Source organism: Alnus glutinosa, chromosome 14 (genome assembly GCF_958979055.1).
Source record: "Alnus glutinosa chromosome 14, dhAlnGlut1.1, whole genome shotgun sequence".
NCBI lineage: Eukaryota > Viridiplantae > Streptophyta > Magnoliopsida > Fagales > Betulaceae > Alnus > Alnus glutinosa.
This window is the reverse complement of record NC_084899.1, coordinates 17,425,024-17,442,651: the sequence shown is the minus strand read 5'-3', so window position 1 is coordinate 17,442,651 and position 17,628 is coordinate 17,425,024. Positions and strand designations below refer to the sequence as shown.

General features: G+C 34.7%; 1 protein-coding gene across 1 annotated transcript; it reads right to left on the bottom strand.

Annotated features, from left to right (window-relative positions):
* Positions 1 to 5,826: 5,826 nt before the first annotated feature.
* Positions 5,827 to 6,213, bottom strand: LOC133856753 (egg cell-secreted protein 1.4-like). Its single transcript, XM_062291799.1, has one exon. It carries the CDS (start codon positions 6,211 to 6,213, stop codon positions 5,827 to 5,829), a length of 387 nt encoding a protein of 128 aa, XP_062147783.1.
* Positions 6,214 to 17,628: the final 11,415 nt, after the last annotated feature.

Genomic DNA, 17,628 nt, shown 5'->3' with positions numbered 1-17,628 from the left:
TAATTCTTGAGAAATTAAAAAGGATATACTTGGGGGTAACAGTATTCAAGCTTATGTACTACTTAATACCATGAAGTTCAAGTTTGTACTAAATGTCTGCCCTCCATGTTTCGATTTGCTGAAGTAATTCTGTGATTTCAATCGTAAATTTATATTTTCTTTCCTTGTTCCGCTACGAAAAGATTTATTGCTGGACATCAAGTAGTTTCACTGCATAAAAATGACCTTATTTTGGTTTTGAGTTAGAACATATGTTAAGCACAACTCTTAACCTCTTAATTAAAGAGGGCACGTTAAAGTAGGTGCCTCCGAAAGATATTTAGAGTCTTTATATCCAAATCAATATCATCAATGCCATGTGTATTGAGATTTTATTCTTCATCCAAACCACATAAACCTTGTAAAAGAGCATTGTCATCTTCATCAAGCATTGCATCTACACCAATTGTGGGATCAATATCATTAAGAACCAACCCTACATATGGTGTCCAAGATCCCTTCCTAGTGGCAGTTATATCTCTAAACAATATTTCCAGCTTCATAGCGTGAGCCAAACCTGCGGTGCGAAGCTTAGATGCTTTTGGAATTTCTTGCATTTATAGGTATAGTAAATACCAATAATGAATATTTATAAACCATATAAACAAAAACATATAGGTAAAAACATAATACTTACAACTTGTTTGTGTAAAACTCTTGAACTAAAGATTCAAGCTAAAGGTGTGTTGTAACTGCACACAACATAACGAAAGTCTACTAGAGGAAATTGGTAAGGATTGTACTCTCAAAAGATCGGCCAACATGGTGACTTGTTGGAGGTTGTTGGTACAGTTTCCGGTATGGTGTGAATCTGCACGTTCTTCTGATGTTCTTCACGCTTTTTAATAATTCTGCAAAACAACAAAAACTAAGGGACCCCTCCGGGGGTCCTCTCCGATGCCTAAATTAGCTTCTGTAAGAAAATAATACTCTGTGCATAAAAACTGAGTCTTAGTTTATACTTGGGGTATGGGCCTATTTATAGGCAAGGAGGTGGAGTCAAAGCTGGATTAGAATTCCTGCTCCTTGTAGATTTAGAACTGCTGTCAGAGTTCTAATCGAGATCTAGAATTGATGTCAGAGTTCTAATTGGACTCTGATCTTTTATTAGACTTCTAATCTGATATCTTCTTAGACTTCTGATTTGATCATTATTCTTATTTGATTGGACCATAAGTCCTATCCCAATTCTACCAAAGATAGGTCTACTGATCAAACTATACTTGGGCTAATTAGAGTCTTATCCCAATTTACTGAGATAACTGATACCTGATTTCCCTGAAGTAGTTGCTAAATGTCTATCTCCTCCTTGGATCGGGTTGAGTGGAATTTATCCCCAACAGTTACCCCCAATTCCCTTATTCGAAGCTTGCTTGAATAATGGAAATTCCATGTCTAAGGAAACCCGAGCTTTGTCTCTTTCTGAAAACCTGCTAACCTGCAAAACTTGAGGATTAAATCTTACCCCCAATTACCTTCTTGTTTTTCCTTAAGGTTTTCTCCCTGTCTCTTGAAAAACCTGCAAAACCCTAGGGTTAAATCCGACCCCCCTGGCTCTCTTTATTTCTTTCTCTCGGCAATGATTGATCCGAGAATGCTTTCTTGTTGCTTGGACTGATCCGAGACTCTCGGCAAGGACTGATCCGAGACTCTCAGCTAGGACTGATCCGAGAGTTTTTCTTCTTGCTCTCGGCTAGGACTGATCCGAGAAGTTTTTTCTTGCTCTCGGCTAGGACTGATCCGAAAGGCTCCTTCTCGGCTAGGACTGATCCGAGAAGTTTCTTCTTGCTCTCGGCTAGGACTAATCCGAGAGGCTCCTTCTCGGCTAGGACTGATCCAATAAGTTTTTTCTTGCTCTCGGCTAGGATTGATCTGAGAGGCTCCTTCTTGGATTGGTCTGAGAAGTTTCTTCTTGCTCTCGGCTAGGACTGATCCGAGAGGCTCCTTCTCGGCTAGGACTGATCTGAGAAGTTTCTTCTTGCTCTCGGCTAGGACTGATCCAAGAGACTCCTTCTCAGCTAGGACTGATTCGAGAAGTTTTTTCTTGCTCTCGGCTAGGACTGATCCGAGAGGCTCTTTCTCGGCTAGGACTGGTCCGAGAAGTTTCTTCTTATACTCGGCTAGGACTGATCCGAGACTCTCGGCTAGGACTGATCCGAGAGATTTCTTCTTGCACTCGGCTAGGACTGATCCGAGACTCTCGACTAGGACTGATCCGAGAGTTTTCTTCTTGAAACTGATCCGAGACTCTCGGCTAGGACTGATCCGAGAGTTTCTTCTTGCACTCGGCTAGGACTGATCCGAGAGGCTTAGCTTCTTGCTCTCGGTTAGGACTGATCCGAGAGGCTTTACCTACAAAATAAGCGATATCAACGGGTTCCTGGTCCCTAGACCGGGAACACTCCGATGCTTAAGTCAGCTTTATTCATTTATTCTGAAAATACTTATTCCCAAAATCTGGGGAATTTTCTGTCTAGTCTGAATTAAAAATAAAAGTCTAGTTCTTTGCAAATATAAATGCTAAAAAATAAAAGCAAGCCTGAAATTCCCGAGAGTCCTTTTTATGGGATCATGGGCAGATACTGCTGTTGCCTCGGCTCTCTATGCCTAGGGCTTCTGCTTCCTCGGTTTTCTCTTCTTTCTATGTCATCTCGGGGATCATTCTTTTGATGCCTCTCTCCTAGTTGAGGACGGTCTCGGGGATAGTAATCCCATGGCTGCTGATCTCGGGGCTGATAATCCTGATGATTCTAAGGCTGTTATTTCCTTGCTGGTTCCGTTTTTCTCCCAAGAACCGAACCAGCTTGCCATTCTTTATGAATTATTCTATTAACAACCTTAGGGTTACGTATCCCTCGGTGTAATGACCTGCTTGTTTATGAAAATCACAATATTTGCCTGCATTCCTGTAAGGAGAATTACCTGGTATCTTTTGTGGTTCCCGGAACGCTGGATCTCTTTTTATCTCCATAAGGACTTCTGATATCTCGGCATTGAGAGGTGTAAAATTGTAATCTTTGAACTTCTTTACCTGCCTCTGCTTTTCCCCATCAGCTTTCCTGAATTCTTTCATTTTCTTTTTTGGGGCTGTCTCTCTGGGTGGCCTAGAACTGGCCATAGACTTCAGCGTTTCTTCTTGATTGATGAATTCTTCTATCTTATCCATGAGGCCCTGCAAGGTACTCGGTTGCTTCCGGACCAACTTCTTCATCAAAGGCTCCTCGAGTGAATTCCTTGATAAATGGCAGCAAAGACCATATCCTCGGTTGGATCTTCGACTGTTACCTTCTCTCGGTTAAACCGAGCCATGAACTCCTTAAGACTTTCGTTGCTTTGCTGGTGCAATGATAGCAAATATCCCGAAGGCTTCTTCCTTGTTCGGAAAGCTAGAAATTCGGTTAGGAATATTTTGGACAACTCCTTGAACTGATCAACGGAATTCGAGGGCAGCTTCCTGAACCAGTCTCGGGCATTCCCCGAAAGAGTAAGAGGGAAGGCCTGACATGCTACTTCATCGGGTGTCCCGTGAAGGTCTAGATGAGCTCGGAAATTGTCTAGGTGATCCAAGGGATCTCTGTCTCCTGCATAACTTAGAATTTGGGGTACCTTAAACTTAGCGGGAAGCCGATAGTCTGCCACCCGTCTGGTGAAGGGTGAGTCTGTACCCATTAGGAGCTTGTCCACCATTACGGATCTGCTTTTGTCCTTTCTTTCCATATCCATGTACGTGCACCTTCTCTCCAGCTCGGCAATAACTCTGCTCAGATCTCCTTGGCGATCATCCTCCCTCCGAGGATTAGTGTTGCTGTTGTGATCTTCTTCCTCACGCTCATCCCTGGTCCTCTCGGGATTGGGCTGTTCTGGCCTCCTGCGCAGCAACTCGGCATTCCGCTGTGTTAAGGATTCAATTTGGGCTTCCAGCGCTGCTATGCGATCTTGATCTCCACCCCCCGGGGGAGGGTTCGGTGGAGGCTGCAAATTATTTTGAATAACTGGCTCCATTCGGACTATGGGCTCTCGGTTGGTCTGGCTTCCGGAACGTGTGTTCATCACCATGCTGGATCTTCTTTTTCTTTTATGAGGAACGAATAATCGTTCCCACAGACGGCGCCAAAATGTTGGTACAGTTTCCGGTATAGTGTGAATCTGCACGTTTTTCTGATGTTCTTCACGCTTCTTAATAATTCTGCAAAACAACAAAAACTAAGGGACCCTTCCGGGGGTCTTCTCCGATGCCTAAATTAGCTTCTGTAAGAAAATAATACTCTGTGCATAAAAACTGAGTCTTAGTTTATACCTGGGGTATGGGCCTATTTATAGGCAAGGAGGTGGAGTCAAAGCTGGATTAGAATTCCTGCTCCTTGTCGATCTAGAACTGCTGTCAGAGTTCTAATCGAGATCTAGAATTGATGTCAGAGTTCTAATTGGACTCTGATATTTTATTAGACTTCTAATATGATATTTTCTTAGACTTCTGATCTGATCATTCTTCTTATCTGATTGGACCATAAGTCCTATCCCAATTCTACCAGAGATAGGACTACTGATCAAACTATACTTAGGCTAATTAGAGTCCTATCCCAATTTACTGAGATAACTGATACCTGATTTCCCTGAAGTAGTTGCTAAATGTCTATCTCCTCCTTGAATCGGGTTGAGTGGAATTTATCCCCAACAGAGGTGATCAAATACGTGAGGAGTGAGTCGTCCTGATAGTAGAATCATAAGCAATGTAAGTTTTACTACTCTCTATCTGTAGTCAGCTCTTCTATAATGGAGTTAATCTTGGGTTTGGCTGATCTGCAGAGGTTTTTTCTTGGTGCAAGATTTTCCTCTTCTTCAACAAAAATTTGTGTTATGGATGTTTATTTTTGCTGGCTTGATTATTTAGAATAGCAGTAGTTATATTTTGATATATTTTTAAAACTGTACGTTGTGTGTTGTTTTATTATTCTGCGTCATTTGGGTCATAACTGTGGGTTGTATAAAACCCCTTTCACACATCATCTTCTCTTAGTTCTTTTAGTATAGACTGGTGAAAATATATAATGATAACAATAATTACAATTTAACTACTGATTCTTAATTAGAAGTGTTCTCTCATCCTTAACTTTCTATATAAAACCCTTCAAAGCCAACCCTTTTCTTCTTCTATCTCCCTCCAACATAAATAAAAACACGCACAAGCACATAATTTTTTTTTCGTACATCGCTTGTTAAACTACTTAAAAAGCTCAAAGAGACGATTGGTAGTTTTGAAAGGCAAAAAATGATGATAGTGGCTACTATGAATGTGTCACACATTGTGATAAATATGAAAACTCTATGACTCCGGAGAAAGTTTTAAAATTAATGGTTTGTAATTACTTAACATTGAACATTTTTTGAACGTTTGGTTTGTTGAGATTTTTAAATTTCTGGTACAACAACGTACAATTATTTTTTTTGATTTGAACATGGTTTATCTTATGGGTGTGACCATTCTATAATATTCTACTAGTTATTATTATGAACAAAACATTTCTTTAACTAAGGGCAACATTCTTGAAACTTCATGACAATCATCATTCACTACGCAGAAAACCTGGGCTAATTATAACTGCCTTTATTTTTGTAGATAAATATTACACAATAAACTAGAAAACATCAAGATTGTGACACGCAAAAACGGATCACAATCTTCCGCATACAAATCACACCATTGCATACTAGCTTTATTTTGATGGAACAATATTGAAGGCACCCACTAGAAGCCTCTCAACTAAACCATTTCCAGTTCATCATCATCTAATTAGCAAGAGGAGGATATGAGCCAGCAAGAGGAGCCGTAGCAGGACTAGAAGCAGCGCCACAGTGTCCTTGCAGTATGTTGTGTACCTCAGTGGTGAAACCAAATGATTGGAGCGTGGTAGGTAAGCAATTATTGCTGAGTGTGGAAATGGCACTACAACAGTCAGGGTGAAGACTGTTCTGTGTTTTAAGGAGGAAACCAACAATGCCATTTGAACAAGGTCTCATATCAGAGAGTAACTTTAAGCAATTGGCTTGATCTCCACTTACTTGGAATGTTGATACAACTTTATATCCAGGCTTGATGGGGAGGTCCATTGTTGCAGTTGCATTTGCCAAAAGGCAAGCAAGGAGGAATAAGATAAAAACATTTTTTACAGCCATGGTGTTTGTGATTGCTCGTTTAATTTGTGTGTGTTTTTGCTGTGTCAATGAAGAATGAAAGATAGACTCTTTATATAGGTATATATGGGGTTGGGAAAAGATACAATTTTCAATTAAGAAATATTTTAATTAATTATTAAGAAAAGATAAGTAACAAGATTTAAAGTTTTCACACTATTGCAATATTGACTAATTCAAGAATGACCATTTGTGAGCGTAAAAAGAATTTCTAGCATGAGGACTATTTTATTGTTTCCGTTTATCTAGATAGAAAAGAGTTTAGAAATGATATCATTGGGCTAAACTATGTCAGCTTATGGTTAAATGACTCTTGGGTATGACTAAAATTATAGGACGCAAGTTTTCTATCGATGATTAACAGGAATGTGCTTCCTCAAATTAAAAAAAAAAAAAAAAAAAAAACAGGAATGTGCAATCGTATAATACCAATGGATATGATCAAAGCATCGATTCATATAATTGGCTTTTGAGAAGGACAAGTTGATAAGTGAAATGAGATGGTACATTGATATTTGTGAAACACAATCCATGATTCCAGTCACTGGTTAAGGACACGCAAATTTGACTAATAAATCATAATGATGTGGCTTAATTTAATTGATAGGTTTTTTTTATTTTTTTTATTTTTTCTATTCAAATATGGGAAAAAGGGGGAAAGGGGAAATATTTAATTGATAGGTTGTGTGTAAAGCATCATGCATGCACCAACTACAATACTGAATTTTTCTATTCTATTCTATTTTTATTTTTATTTTTCACAAACCAATTATAATTGACTGCACCTGCATATCAAACATCATAACATCGTTTAGCATATATATATATATATATATATATATATATATATATATATATATATATATATATATATATATATATATATGTGGCCTGCGTATATTTTTCACATGATTGGCATGGACGATGGATATGCCATCTCATTTGACTCTAGCTAAACCAATATCTTTGATGATTACTTACATAATAATAATAATATATCTTTTGAGGTCATATGCCCTTTCAAATATAACGACTGGAGGCTAACATAGCAGCTCATAAGTCAATAAAAAACGTATTTTTGTTTATGAAAAGAGTGGTCTAATTAAATTGTTCCAATTAGTGTGAATATGTTCTACCATAGGAGTAGGCGAATGCATGTGAGCTTTGCGAAGAGTTACTTACTAATTAAACAATATTATTATAAAAACTGATGGCTTTAGCCCAGAGAAATAAGCCAACATGTTTGCTAGAAAATTGCTTGCACCTAGCTCGTAAAGTCAAAATATCCTTTAATTTGATGCTTTAATTTCTATGGCAATACTGTACTCTCATCTGTATATAGGCATTAAAAAAGAAAAATAATATTTTGTGCTTTAGACCTCCAATATATCTTCATACCTTTGAAAAGTTTTAATTTTTTAATTTTTTATATTGTGTCACAACTTAACTCAAATTGCAAGCAAATTTCATTAGCCTTTGCCTTCCCCGGCAAAAGGCTTTTTTTCATTTTTTAATTGCTTCTTGAATAATATATATATATATATTCTTGATTGAAAGCTCTCTCGATCCAATCCCTCCCGTCCTCTATAAAAGCCTCCTCTTCACCCTTAGCTGAAATAAACAGAACCACAATCAAACACTGAAACACACATGCAGGCACCAACACCATGACTACGAAAACTGCGTTTATCATTTTGGCCCTCATATTTATTTTTATATTATTTTTTATGAATGTTTTGGTCCTCATATTCGTATTGCAAAATGAAGTTGTAACAAGTGATTTCCCAATCGATCGCAGATATAAACTTGATGAAAGTAGTACTGGAGACCAATTTGAATTTTGCTTTTCTGCAAGCATGAAGATGAAGGAATGCTCCAAAACGACTGCTCTTTATTCCTTGCTTGGGAGGCACAGCTATGAAATTAGCCATGTCTGTTGTTATGCAATTTCCACCATTGCACAGAAGTGTTGGCCTACCACGCTTACTTCCTTTCCGTATACGTTTGAAGAAATCAAGATATTGCGAGGCTACTGTGACACATTACTCTCTCCTCCTCCTCCTCCTGCTTCACCCGCCGGCGGACATCACCTCCGATTTGATGACCTGTCACCTGACACAGCCTCAACGCCTGAACTCACTCAAGGAGATTGAATCCTGCCCGAGTAACAACATTGTTACTTTCTTTATCAGAAACCAGGCCAATCTTGGCCTCGAATGTTGTCCTGCGATTTTCTATGTTTGTAGTTTTTTGTTTTTATTTGCTTTCTTTTTTATTTTTCGTTTATCACTGATTCTAAGAAGTATCATTTATTTCCTGACAGCACTCTAATAGTTCCATAAGTAGTATGACTGAACACTTAAATTTTTTATTTTTTTTGCTTCAAAATTATATCAATCCTTTCTAACCTTATCCCACAACCATGATGAGTTGAACACTAGATCTCCAGACGGGAAATTCTTATAATGGTCGTTCCTAAAGGAGATCGATCAATGCTTTAAGTCAGAGCTAAGAAAGAGATTGGTGAAGCGTTTGAGCTACATCTTGTATTGAAGTATATTATAAACTGTATTACAATTGTCCGTATATTTTTTAAAAATATCCTTTAGTCTAATACCAATACGCCAGAGCTCGAGATAACCATATATACAATACAAATAAATAAATAAAAAAATCATTCCAGGCATAAAATAAACGCAGCTTGTAACTATTAAATGCCAGGAAATACGATATTGGCGTTTAATTCCTGGTAGTTACCAATTACCACAACGTGAGTGTCTAGAAAGATATTATCCTGGCACATAATTTATAGGGCGTGTGTGACATGGTAAGAAAGAATTGCATATAGAATGCAGGAGTTCCTACGAAATTAATAGATGTTACAACCAAATAACGTAAAGATATATCCTCCCATGTAACCTTTTTTTTTTTTTTTTTTTTAAAAAAACATAAAGATATATGATATTATAAAATATTCTTACACCTTTAAGCGGAGAGGGTTCTTAATTAGGACATCTGCTATGATTAATCAGATCCCATTCTACATAATGGTCCAGATCTCGGATTACTTCGGGATCAGATAGCCATAAATAATGATGAAGATTGCCAAGGAAGTTTAATTTAACTTAATTAAAGAAGTTTCCAGGTGGAAGGGATCGATATTAATGTCCAATAAAGGGCTTTGTAGATGCTGATTTCAATTAATATAAGTAATTTTGGTGGTATATATAAACCTTTTGAAGAACTCTTTAAAAGTAAAAACACACGTACTCTGAGGCAACATAACTCAGGAAATCAATCAACTATAGAATAATGATAAATTATAAGAAGTTCACATCTACAAAACCTTTGAAGTTAATACTCTCTTGTAACTAGACAAGTGATGACTTGCTTGCCTGACGCCGGACAGAATAGCGATTATTCTGTAGGCTAATCAACAGGCAATTTGCAAGGAAGAAAACAAGAAAATTACCCCAAAACAGAGACAAACTCTGAATTCGATAAAATTATCAATAATCAACAATTCATCTTTTTGTTCCATTACAAACGTTTCCTATTTATAATAAAGCCCTAATGGCTACTAAAGGAAATAAAATCTCCTAAGACTTGCAATAAATACAAATAAGCATATTATGGAAATACTTGGCCAAATTAATGGGAAATACTTGGTGCCAAAGAATTACCAATTTAGGGAAAAAATAATAACTATAATATTACTTGACGACAACGTAAATATAAATATGGGAATTCTTTAAAAGATGAATCAAGAGATTTGTCGATAGTCTCTTCTTTCCTTCTTGGTCTTTCTCTTGATGGATGGTGACAACTCGGTAGAGAATATCTTCTAAATCACAATTGCCAAAGGTCTCTTCTTTCCTTCTTGAGTAGTTGACCCTTTCCTTTCTTGCCTAAGCTAAATGAATCTCATCGCCACATCATAGACCAATTAATTCTATAGTTGTATCTGATTTCCTCCTACATCATTGCCCACTACTGCATTAGTTCTTCCAGAACTTCTGAATAATTCTTCTACTTGATCTCCTTTACCGAAAATCTGATAGGCTGAAGGTTTTTATGTATGAAAAGGAGTGTGGTATTTTCAGCAAAACTCTAAGAGAAGGAAATACATGAATACTCTAGGGTAAGTCATGAATGAATTCTCTCTTCGCACATGGCTTTGGGGCTTAAGTTCCTTGTCAAAACCCTGTATAAAGAGCCTTTTTATAAACTTGGAAAACTTGGTCTTCAAGTAACCAATCAGATCCTTATTTTTCAGAAGAAAATAAGGCATAGTTCAAATTGGTTATTTTTCAGTTCGAATTGTACTAGGTTTACACGCAAAAACAAGGATTCCTCTAGCGGCGCGTTCGAACTAACTTGGAACGAACTATTTTGCCATAATTGAAATTTCTCTAAATTGGTTACGGTTCAAACTTGGCTTAGAATAAAACTTGGAACGGAGGTCTAAGTGGTTCTTGAAAAACTCTAGAACAGGTTTTGTTTGAACTTGGCTTAGAGCAAAACTTGGAACATATGGCTTTTCAGTTTGAACTAGAATTGGAATGACACTTAGGACATATGCATATGTGGTTCTTGAAAGTGCCCCTTATACTGTCTAGTTCAAATTGGAAAATGTTTAGTTTGAACTACAATTGGAACGACACTTAGGACAGATGCATGTGGTTCTTGAAAGTGCCCGTTATACTGTCTAGTTCGAACTTTAAAATGTTTAGTTTGAACTGAGACCTAAAAAATGAACTTTTACAAAAAACTCCAAGAACACTTTGTCTAATTTAATTCAAATTACATCCAAGTGTTTTTGGCACTGAATTAGCGAACCTAAAAACTAACAAGCATAATGCAATATTTCATTCAAAAAATATATTTTTCGTCTTGTGCGAAAATTAGGAGGCCATATCTCCCTCGACTAGGCAAGAAAAATATGCCCTAAATCATTTAGTACCATCAAGTTCATACTAGAAACACCCCACATGTATCAAATAGAAGTCCCCAAAAAGTTGATTTGGTTGGCATCACGTTTTTATATATTAATTTTGATAATTTTGGAGAAGAGGATGTTCGTTTATTGACTGGTATGCCATTATGTGATGTGTTTCATCAATGATATAATTGAAAAAAAATAATAATTTATGATCAGATTTGACAAGAATTGCAAGAAAACTAAGCATTTCGACAAAATTGTTAGATTGCAACTAATAGGTTGGTAAAATATGCCACTATCCCACTTCCAAGACATTGTTTTTAATTAGTTGTAAATGGTGATGCCAATGGATGAATTACCACTACACTTTTTTTTTTTTGATAAAAATTACCTCTGCACCTTATGTTCATCTAGCTTTATCTTAATCGTTGATCGATCTATGACCAATACTACACAATTTTCTGCAATATCAAATATCAATTTGACAATCATGCATGACAATAGTAGGCTATAATGCTCTAGAGGTCCTCAATCCCATTCTAATCAAAGCAAAAAAAAAAGGGGCAATTACACTTTACACAAAGTGATTTAGATTGAGTTTAATTTATTAATTTGTGGTTCAAAAAATTTTACTTCATCCACCTAAGCTTTTTTTTTTTTTTTTTTTTGGTTATAAATTGTTATAATTCACATATTTAAATCACATGTCTAGACGTTCAATTAGAATTTTTTAAACAGTGGATTGATAAATCAACATAAGTTTAAATATCATATAGGTAAAATATAATTTAAAAAATAAAAAAAATTTATAACCCAACCTCTTGCTAAGGGCTTTAGACACGATCTTCGTAAATTGGAACATCTTGGCATGAATTGTATGTGTTTCACTAATAGCCATCGCATTTCACTTCTTTAGGGTCAATTTGTCCTTCTCATAAGCCAATATGAATGAATGCTTTGATCATATCCATTGGTGCTATTAGATTGCACATTCCTGTTAATTATGGATAGAAAATTTTACATCCTTCAGTTTTTAGTCTTACCTAAGATTCATTTAACCATAAGATGACATATTTTAGTCCAATAATACTATTCTTAAAAAGTTTTAGGCCAATAATACTAGATAAATGGAAACTATAAAATAATACTCAAGCTAAAAAGTCTTTTTTATGTTCACAAATGGTCATTCTTGAACGAGTCATTGCAATAGTTGGAAAACTTCAAATCTTGTTATTGCTCTTTTCTTAATGATTAATTAAAGTATTTCTTATTTGAAAATTGTCTCATTTCCTAATCCCACACTTCTATAAAGAGACTCCCATCCCTTACCTTTTCTTCATCTTTCTTTCTTCTTTCACATAGCAGAAACACACAAACGAACAAACACAAAGACCATGTCTGTAAAAAATATTTTTATTTTACTGCTCCTTGCTTGCCTTTTGGCAAATGCAACTACAACAACAGACCTCTTCGGCCATCAACCCAGGATATAAAGTGGTATCAACGTTCCAAGTAAGTGGAGATCAAGCCAATTGCTTAAAGTTACTCTCTGATACGAGACCTTGTTCAAATGGTATTGTTGGTTTCCTCCTTAAAACATAAAATAATCTTCACCCTGACTGTTGTCGTGCCATTTCCACACTCAACAATTAATTGCTTACCGACCATGCTCAAATCATTTGGTTTCACCACTGTGGTACATAACACATTGCAAGGACACTGTGTTGCAGTTTCTAGTCCTGCTGCAGCTCCTCTTCCTGGCTCATATCCTCCTCTTGCTAATTAGATGATGATGAACTGGAAATGGTTTAGTTGAGAGGCTTCTAGTTGGTGCCTTCAATATTGTTCCATCAAAATAAAGTATGCAATTGTGTGTTTTGTATGTGGAAGATTGTGATCCGTTTTTATGTATCACAATCTTGATGTTTTCTAGTTTACTGGGTAATATTTATCTACAAAAATAAAGGCAGCTATAATTGGTCCAGGTTTTCTGTGTGATTGAATGATGATTGCCATGAAGTTTCAAGAATGTTGCCCTTAGTTAAAGAATGTTTTTTTTTTTTTTTTTTTTTTTTTTTTTTTTTTTTTTTTTTTTTGTAAATTATAGCCAGTAGAATATTATAGAATGGTCGCGCCTGTAAGATAAACCATGTTTAAATCCAAGAAATAATTATTCATTGTTGTTCAAGAAATTTAAAAATCTTGACTAACCAAATTATCAAAATGTTCAGAGTTGAGTAATTACGACCCATTATTTTCAAAACTTTCTTCGGATTCAAATAGTTTCAATATTTATCACAATGTGTGACAGATTCATAGTAAGCCACTATCATCATTTTGTACCTTTTAGCATTACCAATTGTTTCTTTAACCTTTGTAAGTAGTATAACAAGCCTATACTAAAAAGGAATTTAGTGCTTGTTTGTGCTTTTAGGTATGTTTGAGGGAGATAGAAGAAGGAAAGATTTGGGTTTGAAGGGTTTTATATAGAAGGTAAAGGGTGCGAGGAAAATTCTAATTTAGCATAAGTTGTTAAATGTAATTATTATTATCATTATATATTTTTCACTCGTTTGAACAAAAAGAACAAAGAGAAGATGTTATGTTTCTCGAATGCTATTCATCGAGAACAATCATATGGGAAGTTATAACAATCCTTTTTACTCAACTTGCTACAAAAAGTAATGAGGTTTTGTTCATTGGTGAGCTAAACACAAATGGGCATAGTACAAACTGATTCAAGGAACCCCAATAGGCGATGAAGAATTAGAAATGGTATTGGTTTGGAAGCAAGATATTATTTCTTCAAATAAAGTATGTCCTCATTCAAATGCTCTTCAAATAAAACTCTCTAGATGGTCTCCATTTAAGACCTCATTTGGATGTCGCTTTAAATGCACATCAGTTACAATTGATTTTTGGGAATCATGCACATATAGACTAAGCACAACGGAAATTGATCACAAGAAATTTTTTTGCTTCAAGAAAAACAAGGCTAGATAAAATAAATACACAAGTTTTGGGTACTTGCAATTGAATTCGGCCTCTCCTAGGCATGTAGGGTTATTTAACTCTAGCTGAGATTCTCCTTATATGTTGAATGATCAAGAACACGCTCTTGACGTTCTTGGTGTTCTTGATTAAATATTCAGATATTTTCTTTGATGATTGATTATGGCTGTGAGTTTAGACTCACAAACTATTCTCAAATCAATGGAACAGGTAGAAGCATAAGCTTGAGAAAACCAAAAACCAAATATTCTCACTTGAATATTTCTCACGATCCTCTTTGCACGTTCTTGTGCCTTTCACAAAAATATTTGTGAAACTTGAGTCTCGCAATTTTCCAACTTATGAATCAATGAATTCTATCAATTAGTGAATTGGTGAATTGTGTTTCACTATGGTCTTCTATTTATAGACTTGAATTTACAATCATGATTGGCTTAGGAGATAAACTAGAGTTGTAGTAGAACTAGGATTGGAGTCATGGATGAACCAAGACTAGATCCATAGTAGAACTAGGACTAGAGTCATAGAAGAATTAAGAATACTAATCCTATCCTATATGGAGCATGGCTAATGGGAGAAAATTACTCTCCTTACCCCTGCATTACCATATGGAGAAAAAACTTCTCATGCACCTAGGGATTGGGTTATAATTCTAACCCACTACTACACACTCTTAAGCATGGGCTAGGGTTTGATCTCTTAGGCCCAATGCTCTTTTAATTCTACTTAAGCTTTTTGGAATAAATTCCAAGAGCCCAAAGCTATTTAATTGCTTAAGGCCTTAGGAAATAAATTCTTAAGCCCTTTCATCTATAAGTAGTAAGCCATATAAGAATCATATTCATTTGGCCCATGTTTTATCAAATAAAACAATCTAAATAAATTAATGCATAACCGAGACCAAAATCAAATAGTCAATTTACATCAGCTCAAAGAGGGACATAAAGAGAAAAATACAATTAGCTTCAATTGGTTTGTGACAATATCACACGATACTTTTAATCACAATTGATTCCAATAAACAAATGTGCACTCTAATATGTATTTTCAAATTAATTTAATAATCCATGTGATGTACTTATTTATTACATATTATCCATCCATGGAATCATTTTGTAGTTGAAGTAAAGTCAATACGCTGTAACTTTCTTCACTACCTATTTTTCTTCATAACACGATTTAATTACATGATATATCATTTTTGTACCTTGTGAGATTTCATCTCACCTTGCATAAAACAAAATTTCAGTAAATACCAATGAAACAATTAAGCCCGAGCTTTAGGATAATCATTCCCATTAAATCTATATCAAGAAGAATATTTCCTATCACTTTGTTACATAACAAAGGATTTAGATTCCTTCTTAAGGAATGTGTTCCCACAATGCTATATGCGATCACCCAATGCAAAGATATGTTGACCATTGATTGATATCACTCCCATAAATCAAAGTGACTTGCATTTTACATCTGAGTTTACAATTTTCTTAAGATTTAGAGTAACTGTTATAAGTCGCCGTACACATATATCATTCTTTATTACAATGTTGAAATTATGATGACTCATGTAACCCGTTCGGTGAATGGCACTACCTTGCTCTTACACCAACATATAAACCTGAAGCCTTACCTGCTTCTACTAATCAAGATAGATCATTGAGGTTGACATGTTATAGTTTAGATAGATTTCCCAGTTCCATTTACAACTATGAATAATCATTTATAAGTTACAATGACTAATGGCTATGATCTTTTGTATGATAATCTCATTACTGATATCATAGTCAAATACAATGTGACTTACGGACCTTACATGTATATAATTTGAAAATATTCAAACATAGATGTGCATGTAAAACTTTAATGCATATGTCTGTAATTATAAGTATAACCACCAAGTAAGATAAGATTTTGGTATTGTTGCTAGAAACATTGATCGTTTAACTTATAAATAAGAAAATTTTCTTTGTTGGATTTCCATATGGTGTTGAGTTTATTTATCTTGTTGTGTATCTCTAGTGGATTTCTATAGAGTTATGAGCCTCTTATTCTATAGTGTTTGCTTGTGTTGCCTTCTCAATCATTTTAAACATAGAAGGTTCTTATTTACATCATATTTGGTATCAAAGCTAAATTCATTTTTGTATTAGATTTGGTATATGAGTTTAGGCTGTGTCAGTAGATCGCTACAAGCCTTTGAAGAGTGAGCATCCCCATCATGACTTAGAAGATAATATAACATGTAACTTAGAAGCGACAGAGAATGAATAGTTGAAAGAAATTATGCAAATTGATTATGATATTTACTCCAATGATGATGATCGCAAGTTGTTGGCCATGTTATCTCATGACATGACCAAGAACTTGCCCATAGTTTTTTTTTTTTTTTTTTTTGGTGTCAGTCATGTTATCTCATGTTTTCAATAAACAATTGAAGATATTTTTTACTTTTAATTAAACATAGTCTATTCCCTTGCTACTAAACAAATTCTTGTTCCACAAAGACTTTTCACTCTTAAAAATTCTCAAACAAAAACTTATATAAATTCTTGAGATTTGGTGAAGTAAATCTGTGATTTCAATAATAGATTTATATTTTCTTTCCTTGTTCTTGTACAAAAAGAATTGCCTGACATCATAGTTAGGGCCGGCTCGATAAATTTTGAGGCCTAAGACGACAAGTTTAAGTGATGTCATTTTCTTATCTTTAAATATTAATTAAATTAAATTTATTTTAATATTTATATTATATATTTTTTTATTTAATATGTCAATTAGAGCACTTTATTCTATTTATAAAATGTATTTTAAAACTTTTTTTTTAATAATTTATTAGATATAGAATGACTTATCACTTGATTCAAAGACATGTAATAATAAGATTTAAAGAAAAATAAAGAGAAAAACGAAAATAATTTATATAAAGATTGATGTGTAATAAAACACAATGCAGGAAAAATTGTTGGATATTGAAGACTCACCGTGAGTGTAATTCTATCTATCATGCACAATGCAAACAATGAGAATTTATGCAACTTGAGGAATTTTTATATTTTTCTAAACATTCAATTCAAAAAAACGTTAGAGAAAAAATTATGCACGTTGGACTAATTTCATGAATATAAAAATGAGCATTTTAAAAATAATAAATAAGTGAAACTTTTCAAGAATTTTTGAATGTTTTTTCTGAATGTGAATAATGAGACTTTCAATATGTAATTACTTTTACCATGATTGAGGGCCTTAGTTAGAAACTATTTATTACATTTTTACCATATTAAATTCTTAAAATATGTTTTGGAAATTACGTTTATTGTACAATTATTAAGTGTGGTATTTAATTAAAGAGTATTTTAGTAATTTTTTCCATATTACCCAAACTTATTGTGAAAATTAATGTTTGGTATATCATTATTCTAAACTAATAACCATACATTAATTAC

Bases quoted from the DNA above. Each gene is read 5' to 3' on its own strand.
- LOC133856753 (XM_062291799.1), bottom strand. From the start codon at position 6,213: ATGGCTGTAAAAAATGTTTTTATCTTATTCCTCCTTGCTTGCCTTTTG.